Consider the following 15,942-nt stretch of genomic DNA (forward strand, 5'->3'; position numbering starts at 1 on the left):
TCCAATGAAGAGGTAATTGGAAGAGTTTATGCATAGCTGGAAAACGCTATTCTTCCGTTATGGTTCATCAGAGGATTTGAGGAAATCATAGGGGATGAATGGCGTCGTATTACTAGGGGCAATCCAAATACACTATCAGAATATAGAAGTTACAGGTTTTCGTTGGGAGATTGAAAATTTTCGAAGTTTTAAAACTTTGCCCAAAATTGGTATATTCTGAGCAGTCGTGCAAGGCAACGGTGTGCCACGACCAGCAGCAGCATTTCGACTAGGGTACTTCTGGAATAGGTATGATACTGTAGCTTAGCACCGCAAGTAGTTTCTGAGTTGCTGAACGGATTTTGGAAAGAACGGACTGGTTAGTCCACGGCAATCTAACCACAGCAGCGATTTGCACAGCCTTGGTTGAGGTTCTGAACTCAAAATTGTAGTAGGATTCATGAAGTTTCTGAAGCGGATCAAGCTTGAATTATGATTAAAACCAATACATAAAGGATGGGACCATAGCACCAATTACAGATAAGATACCTGGCTCAGTTTGTCTCCTAGCTATCTTAACTTTGACATTTCTCGATTTCCACCTGTAGGGCTTCGACCTACAGTATGCCTCAAATCAGACAAGCAGATCAATTCGGGAATGAGAGAGATCTATAGATGTATTTTGGTATTTGAGTTTTATGAGTGAGATTGCCTCTCATGCGGATGCTTCTCTATCGTTCGTCGTTCGACCTTGGCACACCACCATCGAAGGAAAAAAGAAGACAAAGCCTACTACTACTACTACTACTTTTGAGAGTACTCTTCTCTCTTCGCACACCTATCGGACTGCCAAATCAGAAGACTCGCCGCGCTCGCATCGCACAGTTCGATTAGGCTAAATAGATGACTGACCGGACGGTTCGGTGCGCAGAAGAAAAAAGGGATGGGGCGAAGAGAGGAAGGGAAGCTGAAATGACCTTTACTTTTGACATTGCATCTCCCATACTAGTTACCTTGAAGCCCCCTTGGCGATTAGCATCGAAGAAAAAAAAAGTTTCGGACGGAAAGCGAGATAGAGAGAAGAAGAAGATTTATGGAATTGTGTTGATGTCTCTCCCGAGAAGCTAGAGGGTACTGTATTACTTTTGATTCAGGGGGTAGTTTTTTTTAAAGTTCGAAGCACGGTGCTACGAATCTCCATCCCTAGCATTTGCAAGCTCCAAGGATCAGAAATCTGAACCCGTGACGCATTAGCTTTTGACCTCCACCATTGGCACTGTAGTGCTCACTGGTGCATAATTATCTCACCCCCAAAAAGCCCCATTATTACCGTTTTAAGCCTCCATTCTGAGTACAAACACATACCGACACACTAGGTGTCGATGGCTTAGGCGGGATCAAAACAGAGGGACGAGACAGGTTGATGTATGGGATCTCAGGCGGCAAACAAGGAGAGAATTACATGGTTTAGCACCGAGAGGAGAACAGGAAATGGTCCAACAAAACTATGACTAATTCCGGGAGACCTAGACTAGAACCGGTAAACCAAAAAACGGGAAAACGAAGAAGATACAAAGTAGAAGGAAAAAGGAGAAAACGAGAATATAGGTGAGAAGAGAAATTTTTGTGATTGATAATGAAATAAAAAATAGTTCGCCCCAAAGACTCCGCCCACACCATTTTTCAATTCTATTGAGAAGACGAACGACGCGGGGTTCGAGAGGTAAGGAAAGCAGCTACCGTAATCGGCAAAAGAAGGGAGACGGAGGAATGTTTGAAAAATGTCACATGGCTTTGAAGCTCTAGAATTTTTTAACCGGGGGTAACTGTATTGCGTTATCGATGACTCATTTGGTCTTTCGGGAAAGTCAAGAATAATAACAATCGGATGACGTTCAAGGATGAAAAGGAGAAGAAGCGCGGTGTTTTTGTTTTGTCGAGAATAGTATAGATAAGATCAAAAAGCGGTGGAATCATGTAGGTAGAACATTGAGATTTTATATTCAATCGAGGAAAAAGAAACATTGTGGTGTATCAGGATATGGGACCTGGTTTTGAGCAATTAGCTCGAAAGAGATAAAGCTTAGGTTGAAAACTCACTTGGATCCTCTTAGAAACTAGAAGGTTCTGAGGATCCCAAAAAGTTGAACTCAAAAGACTAAAAGCTTGCTCCAGATCCTCAGAAAATTGTACATCTTCTGAGAATCAAGGATTCAGAGCCAAGGATCCTGCCTTCTAACTTTCAGACTCGTGGATAGAACCGATACGACAGTCTTTCGGTGTGTGTCATTGATGGAAATGCTGCAGTTCACTCTTCTGCTTTGCCCCTTTTTCTCTCCTTCTGCCCTCCCATCGCTTCCTCACCGTCAGCCAAAAATGGAATGGTTACTTACTTTTTCTCTTTTCAATCTCTCTCTTCCTACCTGGTTACCCGCGCACATACTTCTCTTCATTCCCGCTCTCTTTTACCCAAAGGCAGACAACGCACATTTCAAAATCATCGTTATTTCGTTTCTGTCTGTCTCTCCCTCCAGTCAGTTAGGATCCGAAAGAGAGATTACATTTAGTGAAGAGGGTCTAATGATAACATGGTACTGTATTGGGTTGCCGCTCAGAGCTGCAGTATTACAGGTTACCGGTGGAAGAGAGTGGAAGAGAAGCCAGTGCGAATCCGGTTTTCAGAAGCGTCGACCAACGTTTCTGTCGTGTCGTCGGGACATTTGTATTTCCGACGGTGAGGACCGAATAGGCTTGTGCCTCTCTGCCTTCAACCAGTAACATGACAAAAAATGAGTTTGGGGATGGTGGCAAAAGTTTTCTTTGTGGAATTTGTTGAACAATCGAATTGCCTGGAAATTATGTAACAATGGGGGGGGGGGAGGAATTCGGGAGGATGAATTCCGAGGTGGACGGTTCAAGCTGGATAATGGAAGTTTGAAAGGGCATGTCTCAGAAAGAATTGGGATTGAAGCAGCTAATCGATTGTTCGAAATTTGACGTCTTACAAGTATGAATTACAAATTGAGACCTAATTTTTTCCAGTTACCGTTAAACCTGTAATAGAAAGACTCTCTAACTTTGAGCGAAGTTATCTCAGTTCCAGTCAAATATATCAAAAACTTGTCAACTGATAAATTATTTATCATAATATCAGAATCATTTTATTAGTTGGCAGATTTTTGATATCTTTTATAGGAGCCGAGATAATGGAGCTCAAACTTGACAGTGCTAGTTTCAGGGTTTACGGTACCTACTAATCATATCTTCAGCGTAAGCTCAGAGCTTCCAGCTTCCCCAAAACCTCTCTAAACATCTTCTATTTTGCCTCTCTTTTATCTTCTTCAAATTACCCCCTTTACGTCACCCAGAAGACCATCCGATTGCGCAACCCGAAGCGACGCAATCGAAGTGGACAGTATCCCATTGCGTTGTCAGCTTTTTTAAAACCTTTTCTCTAAATGAACTCTCAACATTTAATTTTTTCGAGACCAACGCAATCTGTAGGGCTTGGAAAAAAGATTGAAAATGAGGTTTACTCGACAAACAAGATCGTTTGTTTGAGCTCCTTATTCGGAAGGCAGGGGGGGGGGGTGGCAAAAGTAACACTTGAAAGCGCGAGACAAAGTAAAAAAGAGAAAAAGAAGTAAGTTGAAATACAAGGGGGGACAAAATTGATCACCGATTTCCAAATACAGTTCGATTCTTCCTACTTGTTTCAACCCCACTTACTCATGATGACGTGCCTGTAAATAGGGGAGAAGAGTAAGCATGTTTTCCATAAATAAGAGAGGGGTCAGATGATGTGATCATGGAGTAGAAGATGTAGATCATCTGAAGACGATGGTGGTAGAAGAAGAAGGCGTCACGTCACTGAAGAAGTCGGGTCTGGAACAGCCGGGTGGTGTTTTCCGAATTCAAATATTGGACTGATTATTTATTTTGAGGTCTGATTATTTATTATCAGGGCAAACTAGTTATAGATCGTTTGGCTATTTTCAGGTTACCAGGGCCACATGGTTTGAACATAATATTTAATTTTTTCGCCCACTTCGAACTTCAACAACAAGCTCATCTGGGGACGACCAATACAGTAATTGAAGGACGTTTCCCGAAAAGTTAGTGAAGCGCACGCTCTTCTCCTCTTTTTACTAAAATTGGAATCAAATCGAAAGATGCAGAATTGAGAGGACAGTGGCAGCTTGACCTTCGGCTTTTGTCCATCTTCGCAACCTTATTTGCCGCCATCACACACGGCGACACAGGAGAGAGCGAGAGAGAGACGCGAAGAGTGGAATTTTTGAAATTTGAAAATTCAGGGGCTGTTGAATTGATGAGGTCGGCCTTCAACTGCTTTTCACTTTGCAACCTGGGTGAAATCTGAACCTCTTTCTAACAAAACATCGCTATACAAAATGGAGATTGCCCCGAACCAGGATCGAACTGGTGACCTTTAGATCTTCAGTCTAACGCTCTCCCAACTGAGCTATCGAGGCACGGTTTATCGAGTTTCGGATTGCATACAGATTGCGGCAGTTCTCTGGGATAATCATTGATGCCCAGAATCCATGGAAGCAAACGGTAGTAGTTGGGGCGGCACGCGCTTCTCTTGTCATTCATTTTTCAATCCCGGTTTTTCGATTTTCCGTCGTCAACTACCCATAATGTGGAAAAGAGAGAAAGTTGTTAAAAACGAGAAAATCAGAGAAAAAAGGCAACCTGTATTTGTCTCATGTGATGTTTTTTTATTCTGTTTTCTGTATTTTTTCGAATTTTATTCGAATTCAATTGATGACGCCAGAGAGGACGACGACGTCGACTGCTGGCAGCTTTCAATTGTACCTCAATTCAAAATCACTTCAGAATTTCATTAGGAGAGAGGGTCTATTTCGAGAGTACTGACCACACAGCTACTGCAAAGTTCTTTTCGAGGAGGGGTTGAATTTTTTACAGCGTCACGTCTTCTGAGTACAGTCGGGAGAGACGCAGAAAAAGAGGACGAGAAGAAGAAGTCGAATTGAAATTGAACAAAAAGAAGAAGAGACACCCGAAAAGAAGACCACGACTTCTGGTCAGAAAAGTTAGAAGGGTGACATCAAGAATCAAGCTACAAAAAGAAAATGTGTTGGAAGGTTTCAGATTAAAGGTTGAGGAACAGAAACTTGGGCAAACTGGAATTTTAAGGACATTGGGAACGAATTGGGTGATACTGTAGAATTCAAAATAATTAATTTCGGAAAACTTCAGAACAATCTGAAGCTAGAACCGAATGATGAAAATTTTCGTTTTCGAAATTCTAACATTCTGAGATTTTGAGATTCCGAGATTTTGAGATTCTGAAATTATAAAATTTTGAAAAATTCTGAAATTATAAATTTTTGAAAAATTCTGAAATTATAAATTTTTGAAAAATTCTGAAATTAGAAAAATTTAGAAATTTTTAGATTGCGAGATTCTAAGATTCTGAGATTCTGAGATTCTGAAATTCTGAAATTCTGAGATTCTGAAATTCTGAAATTCTGATATTCTGAAATTCTGAAATTCTGAAATTCTGTAATTCTGAAATTCTGAAATTCTGAAATTCTGAAATTCTGAAATTCTGAAATTCTGAGATTCTGAAATTCTGAGATTCTGAGATTCTGAAATTCTGAAGTTCTGAGATCCTGAGATTCAGATATTCTGAGATTCTAAAATTTTGAGTTTCTGAGATTGTTGGAATTTCCAAAAATAAATTGAAAAAAAAAATCTGAAATTCAATCATTCAAAAAAAAATCGAATAATCTAAAAAAAAATAAAAATTTTTACAGATCAGTTTTTTACAGATTTCAGCCAACAACGAAGAACGCTATCGAGGATAAGCAAGAAATACATATACAAAATTTGGTGATTGTTGATGATTTATTTCAGAATACAGCTCAACTGGTTTCCACACTTCCCCATGAAATGAATTCAAAGTTCTCTAAATAATTTTAACATGTCATACGAAACTTCTTATTGATGATTTTGAGCTGTTCGAATGTATTTTACTTTCCCTTTTTTAATCTTCCCTCAAAGGATTATCTGATAACAAAACACAGTCCATCGATTCAAAATAGTTCTCACATTTTTGAGAAAGTACAAAAAACTCATAAACAGTATTCAGCATTCCATAACCATATTTCCTTTATTTTTTATTCCAGTCGTAAACTCTATAACTTTGCAGTTCTTTCGTTGATAGTCCTGTTATCAGTTTTGATTATTTTGTCACAGTATTCATAAAACTTTCCTATCATTTCCGAAAAGACTTTAACCTTGTACTACACATTTTTAGTATTATTCTGGTACCAAAAAAACCGAGTTGTGGAACAGGAAAGACAGTGGCCATGGCCAAAGGTCTCACAACGACAACTACCGTAACCTGAATAAATTTTTATTTTCCGGATTTATTTTCTCCATTTTTACTGATTTTCGTCGAGTTTTTTCAAAAATTTAAATTTATGATCATGAAAAAATTGACTGAAAACGCATGAAAATGGAGAAAAAAATTCTGAAAATAAAAATCGTTTTAGGTTACGGTAGTTTTTGTTGCGGGACCTTTGGCCACGGCCATCGGCGTTTCTCTAACACCGCTTCGATTTTTTAAATCAGAATAATATAATCGTTGAACTTTGTGTTCAGGGCATTCTTTTTGAATTCCATACAGTAACCTATAATTTCTAGAAAAAACCAGAACGAAGTTTAGAACCAAACTGTAGTATTCAAGATGAAAATATAAAATGGGTTTCAAGGCAATTTTATTGAAATCGACGTTCAATTTTCCATAAGATTGAACAGCAATTTGATGCTGAAAACAAAAAAACTACGCATCCCTCCGTCTCTTTTTATTGATATCATCAACACTAAACCCTCACAAACACTTTTAGGCTCTTTCTCCCTTTCTTATCATTTTGATAATACAGTCTCTTGGTCTGTGTGTGGTCACTCAGTCAGTCTTAATATGTCTTTCTGATATCAAAATGATACTGTTCAGTTTTGAAGACCTTTCAAATTTGAATCGGTTTCTTTTGGATTCATAACCTCGAATTTACTGTAAAACCTGGATTAGAAGGGCACCTCTAATAGAAGTGCCCTCCGAGAGGGGCTTAGAAACATAGAAGGGCTCCCATCAAAATGCTCTATTCGGCATTAAAATTTTCCGTACTTTTTTAGTAAAAAACATTCCGAAAATTCCAAAGTTTAACAGAAAATTGTTGTAATACAATTTGAAAACTTGCTCAATTTTGTTAATATTGATAGATTATCATGAAGTTTGAACGAAAATTTGCCGAGTTTTCCGATCAACAATTTCGAAAAAAAAATGACTGGAAAAATAGAAGGGCCCTCCAGAGGTACTTCGGTACAGTAGAAAGACCGGCCCTTCTGATACAGATTTCACGGTAACCTTGATTCTGGGAACATTGTAAACTTAGTTTACTAACGAGACAGTAGAGTAGTTTAGCTTGTTAGATTTTAATATTCCTAGATTTTGATTTTCTGAGTTTGCGAGATTTTGAAAATTCGAAATGTTGACATTCTAACATCCGTTGCTACTACTTCCATCTCCAATCTTACTATTCCAGGCTTCAGCCTCTTCCAAAACAAAAATGCGAATCCAAAAAGTGGACGATATATTCGAATTGGATTCTTACCAACTCGTCGTTCTTACATTCAATGAGTTTCTAATTTTCACAATGCTCTCCAACGTGGTCTTCAATATGTTTGGAGCAGCAGCACCTCGTGTTCCAGGCTGTGATGATATCGTTTACAATGCGACAAGCCCCTTTCAACAATGCGAACAATACGATCTACATTTGGAATGTCAAAAACCACAGATGGTTTATGAATTCAAATCAGTGGCAGTGGAATTTGAAGAACTTTGTAATCGACACGAACAAGAATCTTATATGGATTCGATTACTCAGCTATTTGGTGTAAATAACAGAGTTCGGTTTTCAACAACTTCCCAAATGATTGGAATCATGATTGGATCAGCCGTAGCTGGACAGTTATCAGACTTGTATGGACGCAGAAAAGTGGGAATTTCAAGTTTTCGAATAATTTTTTAGATTTTCGAACTTTTTCAGATTACTCTGGCATTCCTCTGCTTGATGCTATTCTTTTCGACGTTTTCCAGTTTTTCTTCAACTATCGAAATCTTTATTATCTTCCGATTTTTTATTGGAATCTGTTGTGGTGGATTGACAACGTTAGTTTTCTTGTAAATTTATTTTTCAGACAAATTTAATTTTTCAGAGTCGGTTGCATTTTTGTCGTGGAAAATCTTCCATCCGCCCATAGGTTGTGGATGAGTACCGTAGTCACATGGGCTCCAAACTACATGCTCTTTGCCTTATGTGCTTATATAACTGGAGATTGGAGATATTTGGCAAGAATGTGTAATGTTATGACTATTATCGCTATTGCTTTGTGTGCCTTGTAAGTTTTCGAAGCTTGAAACTAGTAAAAGTCGTCTTTCAGCTTGCTCCCGGAAAGTCCCAAGTATCTTATCCAGGCGAGAAAGAGAAAAGAGGCAATAAAAAGTGTTACATATATAAATAAATTCAAAAAGATCAGAAATCAAATAACAGATGAAGAAATCGAATCTGTTGTACACAGTGCTATCGAGGCAGACAAAAAATCCAGAGCAAAAGCAAAGAAATACAGTTTTATTCATCTTTATATTCACCCAAAAATCACCATTCAAACAATTGTGGCATCTATTTCAATGTGAGTTTGTGAAACTTTTAAAAATCTTATATTCTTAAAATTCTCAGGTTCTCCATCAGTTACGTCACCTATGGTCTTCTATTCAACTACGACGTTCTCAGTGGTTCAATTTACATGAATGCAGCTGTTTCTGGATTCCTTCGATATGTTGTTGGCGCAGTTGTGGCTGTTATGGATCATTTTGGAGGACGATATGTTGGAAGAAAACAAATGCATTTTATTACAGTGTCCTTTATAATGTGCTGCATGTTTGGCATTTTTTATATTTATTTCAATGGTAAGGAGCCGTTCGCGGCATGTATCGTCTTTGCTCTAATAGAAGCCCGCCCAAAAAGTCATCTTTGAGCTCGATTATATCTCAATTCCTGTAAAAGATATTAAAATTCTTACTACAGATGAAATATTGGCTGTATTATGAGGAATAATTTATCATTTGACAAAATTTTGATATCTATCATAGGAACCGAGATGATTCAGCCCAAAGGCAAATACGGTTATTTCAGATATGGTTGTGGAATACAAAAGCTGGATTCGTGCTCTCACTCTTCTTGCCTTTGGTACCACTGGTTGTTTGTTCCTTCAACTTTTGTTAATCACTGCTGAAATGTTCCCAACGGGCATTCGAAACATAGCATCAGCCCATATTAATGTCTGCGGTCGACTTGGAAATGTATTCGGGCCCATGGTTTTCAGTTATGTTAGTTTTTAAAAATATCTATTTTTCCTAAAATTAATTTTTCAGAAACTCGGATTTGCTGGATCCGGATACCTGATTCTTGGAGTAATTTGTCTTCTGGATGTGATCGTATTCCACATATTTATTCCTGAAACTAAAAATCAACCACTTCCACAAGGAATGCCTACAAAAAAGAAGCAGAAAAAAGATCCAGAAGCTCAGACGACGTTGATGACGATATCAGAAGAACAAGAAGCTAAATAATGATAAGTGTACATTTTGACTGAAATTCCATCATTGATAATGAAATGTTTGTAAAAATGATCCAGACAATTTTTCTTATTTTTTGTCACTTCTTCTCGCAGAGACCAAGAAATCATGCAGATTCAATATTGCACAACATTTGTCTGCTTCTCTAATTCCTCTCATATGGAAATACAAACACTCATACACCATTAGCCTGGTCGTGTCTACTCTATTCCAACACTTTGCAGCCATGAATGCTTCTCCTAGTGTAAGTTTAATGGAGAATATTTCTAACAAAAGGTTTTTTTTTAAATATGAGTCAATGTGAGATACGCAAGGGCGGAAAAAATTTTCAAAAATTTGGCAAAGTCTGTGTGAAATTTGGAAAACTAAACGTTATATTGCTTTTTAGTGTTTCATTTGAAAATATAGGCCAAAACCTGGTTCAAAAGATCAACCGTGCCGAATCATTATTTTGTGGTAAGAGTTATAATATAACAATTTGAATTTGAAAATCTCGATTCGAGATTCTGTTCATAACTTTAAAGTATTTTATAATCTAGTGAGAGTATTGAATGTTGTCTTCCGGCTGACCTTCAACCTCACAATGGAAGTATTTTCAGAGAAAGGCTTTGAGAATTTGCTGAAAATTTGTACAAAGGTACTTTCGAACATTCTGAAAACGGTTTCGGCAATATCTCGGTCCCATTCCCAATAGGAAACAAAATATGGGCTCTGAAAGTGTTTTCAGTACTAAATTTTTGCCAAAAATGCGCATTTTTCAAGCTTTAAAAGTCAAAGCAACTGTCAAGTCTATTTTCCATGGGGATCTGATGGTCCGTCGACAGTCCGTCAACGGCCCGTCAGTTCTTCTCCGGCTGCTAACTAGCATTGCGTTTCTTCATCTGAGATTTAGCAAATGGGCGACTGAGGAAACTTGATATCATTTTACAACTTTGAAAATTACCGATTTGTAAGTCAAAAACCTTGACATCTAAAAAAATGTTATTTCAGTCTGCTCCAACTGATTGCTATCAAATGTACGAAAGAATCAAAAACGCGAGAAGAATGTCTAGAAATGATCAAAGGAATGATCACTCCCAGCATTTAATGTGATAATCTCTTCATCCCCATTTTTGTAATGGATTGGAATATGGGAAACATTCCACATGCTCAACCAAGAGAAGTTATTACGGAGATTTTTCAAAAATGGAAACCCAGAAATCTAACTCTGAGATTTATCAAAAACCGGTATAAAAAGATCTCCAGACCTTGGCGTCGTCCGGCTAACCGGCTTTTGACGGATTTTAGTTTTGGAATGGATCCATCGAAAATGGAAAACATGGATAATTCATCTGTTGAGCATGTGGTAGTGGATGCAAAATGGTCCGAAATGGAACATCGAAACAAAGAATACTGGCAGGAACCATATCACTTTTTGTTTTCAAATCTGATGAGAGCATTCCCAAAATTGAAGATATTCTTGTGATTCGAGAGTTGAAGAATGACGTTGCTTTTATGTTTGAAGAGATTTTGAGTAGGATTTTGGAGCATGCATGGGATAAATGTTCAGAAGAAACGACGACAAAACTGTTCATTCGATTCAAATACACTTCATTTGTGATCCATCAGACTTTTTCGGAGAAAATAACAGAAAACCCGACGAAAAGCAGATAAAAAAAACTAGGTTACTGTAGTTGTCGTTGTGGGATCTTCGGTCACCTCCACCGACGCCTCTTCAACAGCTCCAGATTTTTTTTGTACCAGAATGATAAAAGTTGTTTTTTGTCGAAATGGAACATTTTTCTAGGTCTCTGGAGACCACATCAACGGATTTCAATTGCTTCCAGCAGAACGAGAAGTTAAAGAAAAATTCGAAAACTGGAAAAATATATTAAACGGTTTCGAAGCAGCACATTAAAATCACCAAAACATGAATTGTATTTTGAATTGGTTCACAGTAAAGAAACACTGGAATTTGCGAGAAATAATGTATCCAATCCATTTCAAATTATGTTATATTACAATTTATTTGGTCGTTTATAAGTGTCTTTGTAGATAACTTTAATAAAATTATTCATTTGACAAACACCGTGTCCGTAAAAATAGAAGTGATTACCTCGAAAACAAGAATTTTAAGAGAAAAGGCCACACTTTTTTGCATAAGAAATGTTGGGATACAAGAAAGAAAGAGAAAAGAAGGATACATTTTGCACCAGGGAAACCCTAACAATAAATAGAAAATTATCAAAGAGAATTGATTCATTCACTCCAGAAGCGCATCGTTACCATACATTATTAGTTCGTCCAGAAGTTCGTTCAGATTTTTTTGACATTTCTGAAAAAAAAATTAGTTTTGACCATCTTGAAAAATGTGAACTCACATTGACCGTCTCTAGAAGTACCCTCGCCCCAATTGTCCTTCTCTGACAAATCTCTGCAATTCTCGCTTTCCTAACATTATCATCAGCAGTTGTCGCTTCGATGACGTCGTGCCACGTGAAACTGAATTCCTCGGCAAACTCTTGAGCTTCAAACGAGACACGGAGCAAGTTGGCTAGCTCGTGTTCAATTTTCTCATTATTTCTGACAAAGACAACGACAGAGACTCTTCGAACGAATTTCACATGCTCCTTGATGACGTCATCCACATCGATGCATTTCTCATCAAGAGCCGCCAAAAAGCGAGCTAACTGTTGCTTTAATTGCACAGAAATTAGGGATCTTAATCGTAGAAGAGAGGCATTGACGACCGAGAAAATATGAGCAATCATATTCACAAGACACGTGGCATTCTCTCGCAACGAATAATTCTTCACCAGGAATCTCATGATTCCTGGCAAATTTTCAGACAACGTCTCCTGTGAAGAGCATCTTGCAAGATCGATAGCCCAGATGACGTGGAAAATGGATTCATAGGCATCGTCACACGCAGCGAATATAGGTTTCATTAGGGGCATCTGGGGTTCGTAGTGTGGGGACAGAGGTTGCACAAATTGCATTTTTGAAGAGACGTTCGGGGTTGAACCAAGCTGAAAAAAAGGCAAATTAATTTTTTGCCTGTTGTCGATATTGTCTTACGGAAGTGATAGAATCCAAAGTAAACTTCAACTTTTGTTTCTTCTTATTCTCCACCGTCTGGGTTACTGTAGTCGCTTCGAGTGCAGCTGCCAGGGCACTTGATACTGTTTGACGACTTAGAGACGCGCTTCCCACACGCAGACCCATGGAGGCTTCTCTGGAAATTTTCCATGATTTTACTTGATTTTGAATGATTTGACATTTCCAGTTTTTTATTGCCAAAACCCACTATTTTAGCCTTTCCGAAAACCCACTATTTTAGCCTTAATTTGAAGACAAGATCGTTTCCTTTCCTTACTTAATTATAGTATAAAGTGTGATGGTGAATCTGGGATCCGATAAAAAGAAGAATGACGTTGCTTTGTGAATGTGCTCCTTGAGTCGACCTGTGGTTAGAACCATTCTCATCACAATTCCACATACAACGTCTCTTAGAATTTTCAAGACCGGCGTGAGCTCTTCTTTGAAAATCAATTCCGGAGAAAGAGCAGCTCGGACTACAGTAGTTGCCTTGTCAATTGATTCCAGATCGTCATCAGAAGCGGAACCAACGTGGGGAAGGGATTTTCCAATTTCGAGAAGCTGGAAATTGTTTCTTTTTGTTGGAAAAACACATTTCATATAAAACTCACAATTCTCGCATCGGTTTCAGTCATAAAAATTGGAACTTTCCGAAGGGAAACCTCTCCAGTTGCATCGTCTTTAGCTATCATCCACTGAAAATTTGGAAAATCAAAAATTTAAATCATTTATCCAGATTTTTTCTCACATTTTCTGCTGGAACCTCGCCAGTTGTCATCCATTCCATCATCTGATAACAAAAAACGCCTAATGTGTAATCTAGAAGTTTATCCAAAATAAATTTGCGATCGTCTTCGAAGCTATGAGAAGAATGGAGTATGAACATCGATTCAAGAAGTTCCAATTGAGGCAAGTTTCTGAAACTTTTGCGAGATTTTCAAAAAATCTAACAGGATAATAATTACCTCGCCTTATAAGCCATCAACAGAATAGTCATCCTATATTGCCACTTTTCAATTAGCGGTAGACAGTGATGGAATTTAAGATCTTTGATTCTTCTCATTTCATCCATATCCCCAATATACTCTCCAAGAATATTTCGAATCGACGCCAGAAGAGCATTCGTGACATGATGTTCACCGGTGGCATGAGATTCTTTATGAGATAGAAGAAGATAAAGATTAGCGATCGACAGGACACGATGACATACAGCGAGATGGGTCTGAAAATTCATAGCAGTCCATAATCAGGGACTACACAGTATTTACAAACCGTTGAAATAGACGCTGTCGATGTGATTGTCATTTTGCGATGAATCGGTCGGAAGAGGCGTGATTCAATACCAATAAGTGCAAAAAGGAGACATTCGCAAACTGTCGATTCAGTTTCAGCTGAAAAAAAAACTTTTTTTTACATTGATTATCTCTGGTAACTCACTCTTTGCATTTCCAAGTCTCGCGTGTATTGGCGTATTCGACAACTGATTCAACTGAGCCCTCACAGACGATGTCACAGAATTCTGATGGGGGTTGGAAGACCTTCTAGGCGTTTGACGGAAAACTTGTTGCTGGGTATTTGAACTGCTTCGAGTGTATCGTTGATTCGAGTTAGGAGAGTCTTCGCGTAGAAGACGTGACGTCGCCTGATTTCCTTGTAGATGGTGTGGGGAGGGAGTGTTGAAGGCGGTGTTGGAGGCGCTGCAAACAAAGTTCGAAAAGGAATGAACAGGAATAACAAACTGAAAATTGTGAGTTTAGGGAAGAACATGAGAGAACTTGAGGAAAGACTTGAGCTGGGAAAAGGGAAACTGAGTAAAGCATACACACAATTGTTAGTAATTTCAATGAATTTCACACTTTTTATAGGAAAAACCTACTCAATAATTGGATCATCATCATCGTAAGGATATTCTGCTCTAAAAACTTATTCAAAGTAATTTTTCTGTCCGACTTTTAAAGTTTTTATAAGTACTTAGAATTCAAAGTAGATTCTACCTTCAAATAAACCACTCACGAAAATAGCTGATTGCTGGCAGTGAGAGGAGACACCCGTGTTGTTGGTATTCCAGAAAGACCACCCATTCTGTATGGACTACGTGGCCGTTGGGAACCAGCTAACTGTCTTTCAATTCCAAGCGCTCTCTGATCGTACGAAGTAAAAGATGAATTGGCACGAGAACGGGAAGTAATGCTTTCGTTGAGGTTCGGAGTGGCATGATCTCCGGCTGGAAATATATAAAATTTTATACAAAAATGTTCTGAAATTTGTAAATTTTAAACCCGTTCCGTATCTCTCCCCCTGCCCATTTCATGCCTTACTTAGAGTGCTCAAAACCCGTCCCCGGCTAGCCGATCTTCGTTGGAATGGCGACGATTGAATTGACGCTGTTGGTGTTGCTGTTGAATTTGTGGACATATTGCTAACGGATCTAGAATCATCGAGTGGGGTCCTGAAAATATGTGCTTGACGACATCTAACGAGAAAATCCATCATTAGCGTCATTTTTTCCGATTCGTTCATCAATGCATCAACGCGTTTCCGAAGAGGTTTGATCGAGTTTGGGTCACGACTCTCGCCTGAAAGAGTTTTAGTAAATTGGGAAAAATCACCGAGCATTGAGTTTTAATTGGTAATTGTTTAGTTTACGTAGTAGTTGACTTGATAGAAAATTAGTCATTAAGAAATTTTCACTTACATTTCTTTATGAATTGTTCTACGTATTGCCTGGATCCCTCGATATCCATCAGCTGCTTTTGATGTTGTAGGCTTTGTCTGACGTCTTCTACACTCATCATACTTTCCAGACCGAATGCATCTCGAAACTGTTCAAACGCCCCGAGAGAACCCGAATAATGAGCCATTTGTGGTTTAACAGCCTGAATAAAAATTATAAGAAATCGTTTAGAAGAATCAACTTTAAAGCCTGATACGATATAAAAAATTGTGATAAAAGTAGAAAATAGATCGAAGAGTCAAATTTTTTTCAACAAAGATGAATAATTCTCATTTAAAAACCTTTTTTTTAGTTTTGGAAAACAACGGAGACAGAAACGGAATTTGGCAACAGTACGCAATCGCGCTCTAAGCAAAACGCGGTAAAGTAACTTTTTCGAAAACTGTTATTTATTTTTAGCTTCGGCATCATAAATAGGGAAATTTCAGTCGAAAATGTTGAGAAAAAAAACAGAAAAACACAT

The 15,942-nt window shown here is 38.2% G+C and overlaps 2 protein-coding genes and 1 non-coding gene across 3 annotated transcripts; 1 reads left to right on the plus strand and 2 right to left on the minus strand.

The window, feature by feature from the left end:
• Positions 1 to 4,399: 4,399 nt before the first annotated feature.
• On the minus strand, positions 4,400 to 4,472 carry CBG28720. The gene has a single exon. It is a non-coding gene (tRNA).
• Positions 4,473 to 7,598: 3,126 nt separating this feature from the next.
• CBG13266 lies at positions 7,599 to 9,661 on the plus strand (the record flags this gene model as incomplete). Its single annotated transcript, XM_002641357.1, has 7 exons — positions 7,599 to 8,027; positions 8,079 to 8,200; positions 8,248 to 8,430; positions 8,473 to 8,721; positions 8,769 to 8,998; positions 9,225 to 9,418; positions 9,464 to 9,661. 7 exons carry the CDS (start codon positions 7,599 to 7,601, stop codon positions 9,659 to 9,661), a joined length of 1,605 nt encoding a protein of 534 aa, XP_002641403.1.
• Positions 9,662 to 11,909: 2,248 nt separating this feature from the next.
• Positions 11,910 to 15,606, minus strand: Cbr-gip-1 (the record flags this gene model as incomplete). The annotated part of the gene is made up of 13 exons (XM_045243856.1): positions 11,910 to 11,981; positions 12,028 to 12,675; positions 12,725 to 12,881; positions 13,023 to 13,306; positions 13,357 to 13,440; positions 13,509 to 13,662; positions 13,711 to 13,967; positions 14,018 to 14,136; positions 14,183 to 14,442; positions 14,622 to 14,660; positions 14,759 to 14,969; positions 15,064 to 15,321; positions 15,441 to 15,606. The coding sequence occupies 13 exons, from the start codon at positions 15,604 to 15,606 to the stop codon at positions 11,910 to 11,912; spliced, it is 2,709 nt and encodes a 902-aa protein (XP_045095104.1).
• Between the last annotated feature and the right edge of the window lie 336 nt (positions 15,607 to 15,942).

This window comes from Caenorhabditis briggsae (assembly GCF_000004555.2).
Source record: "Caenorhabditis briggsae complete genome, chrIII, whole genome shotgun sequence".
NCBI classification, from domain to species: Eukaryota; Metazoa; Nematoda; class Chromadorea; order Rhabditida; family Rhabditidae; genus Caenorhabditis; species Caenorhabditis briggsae.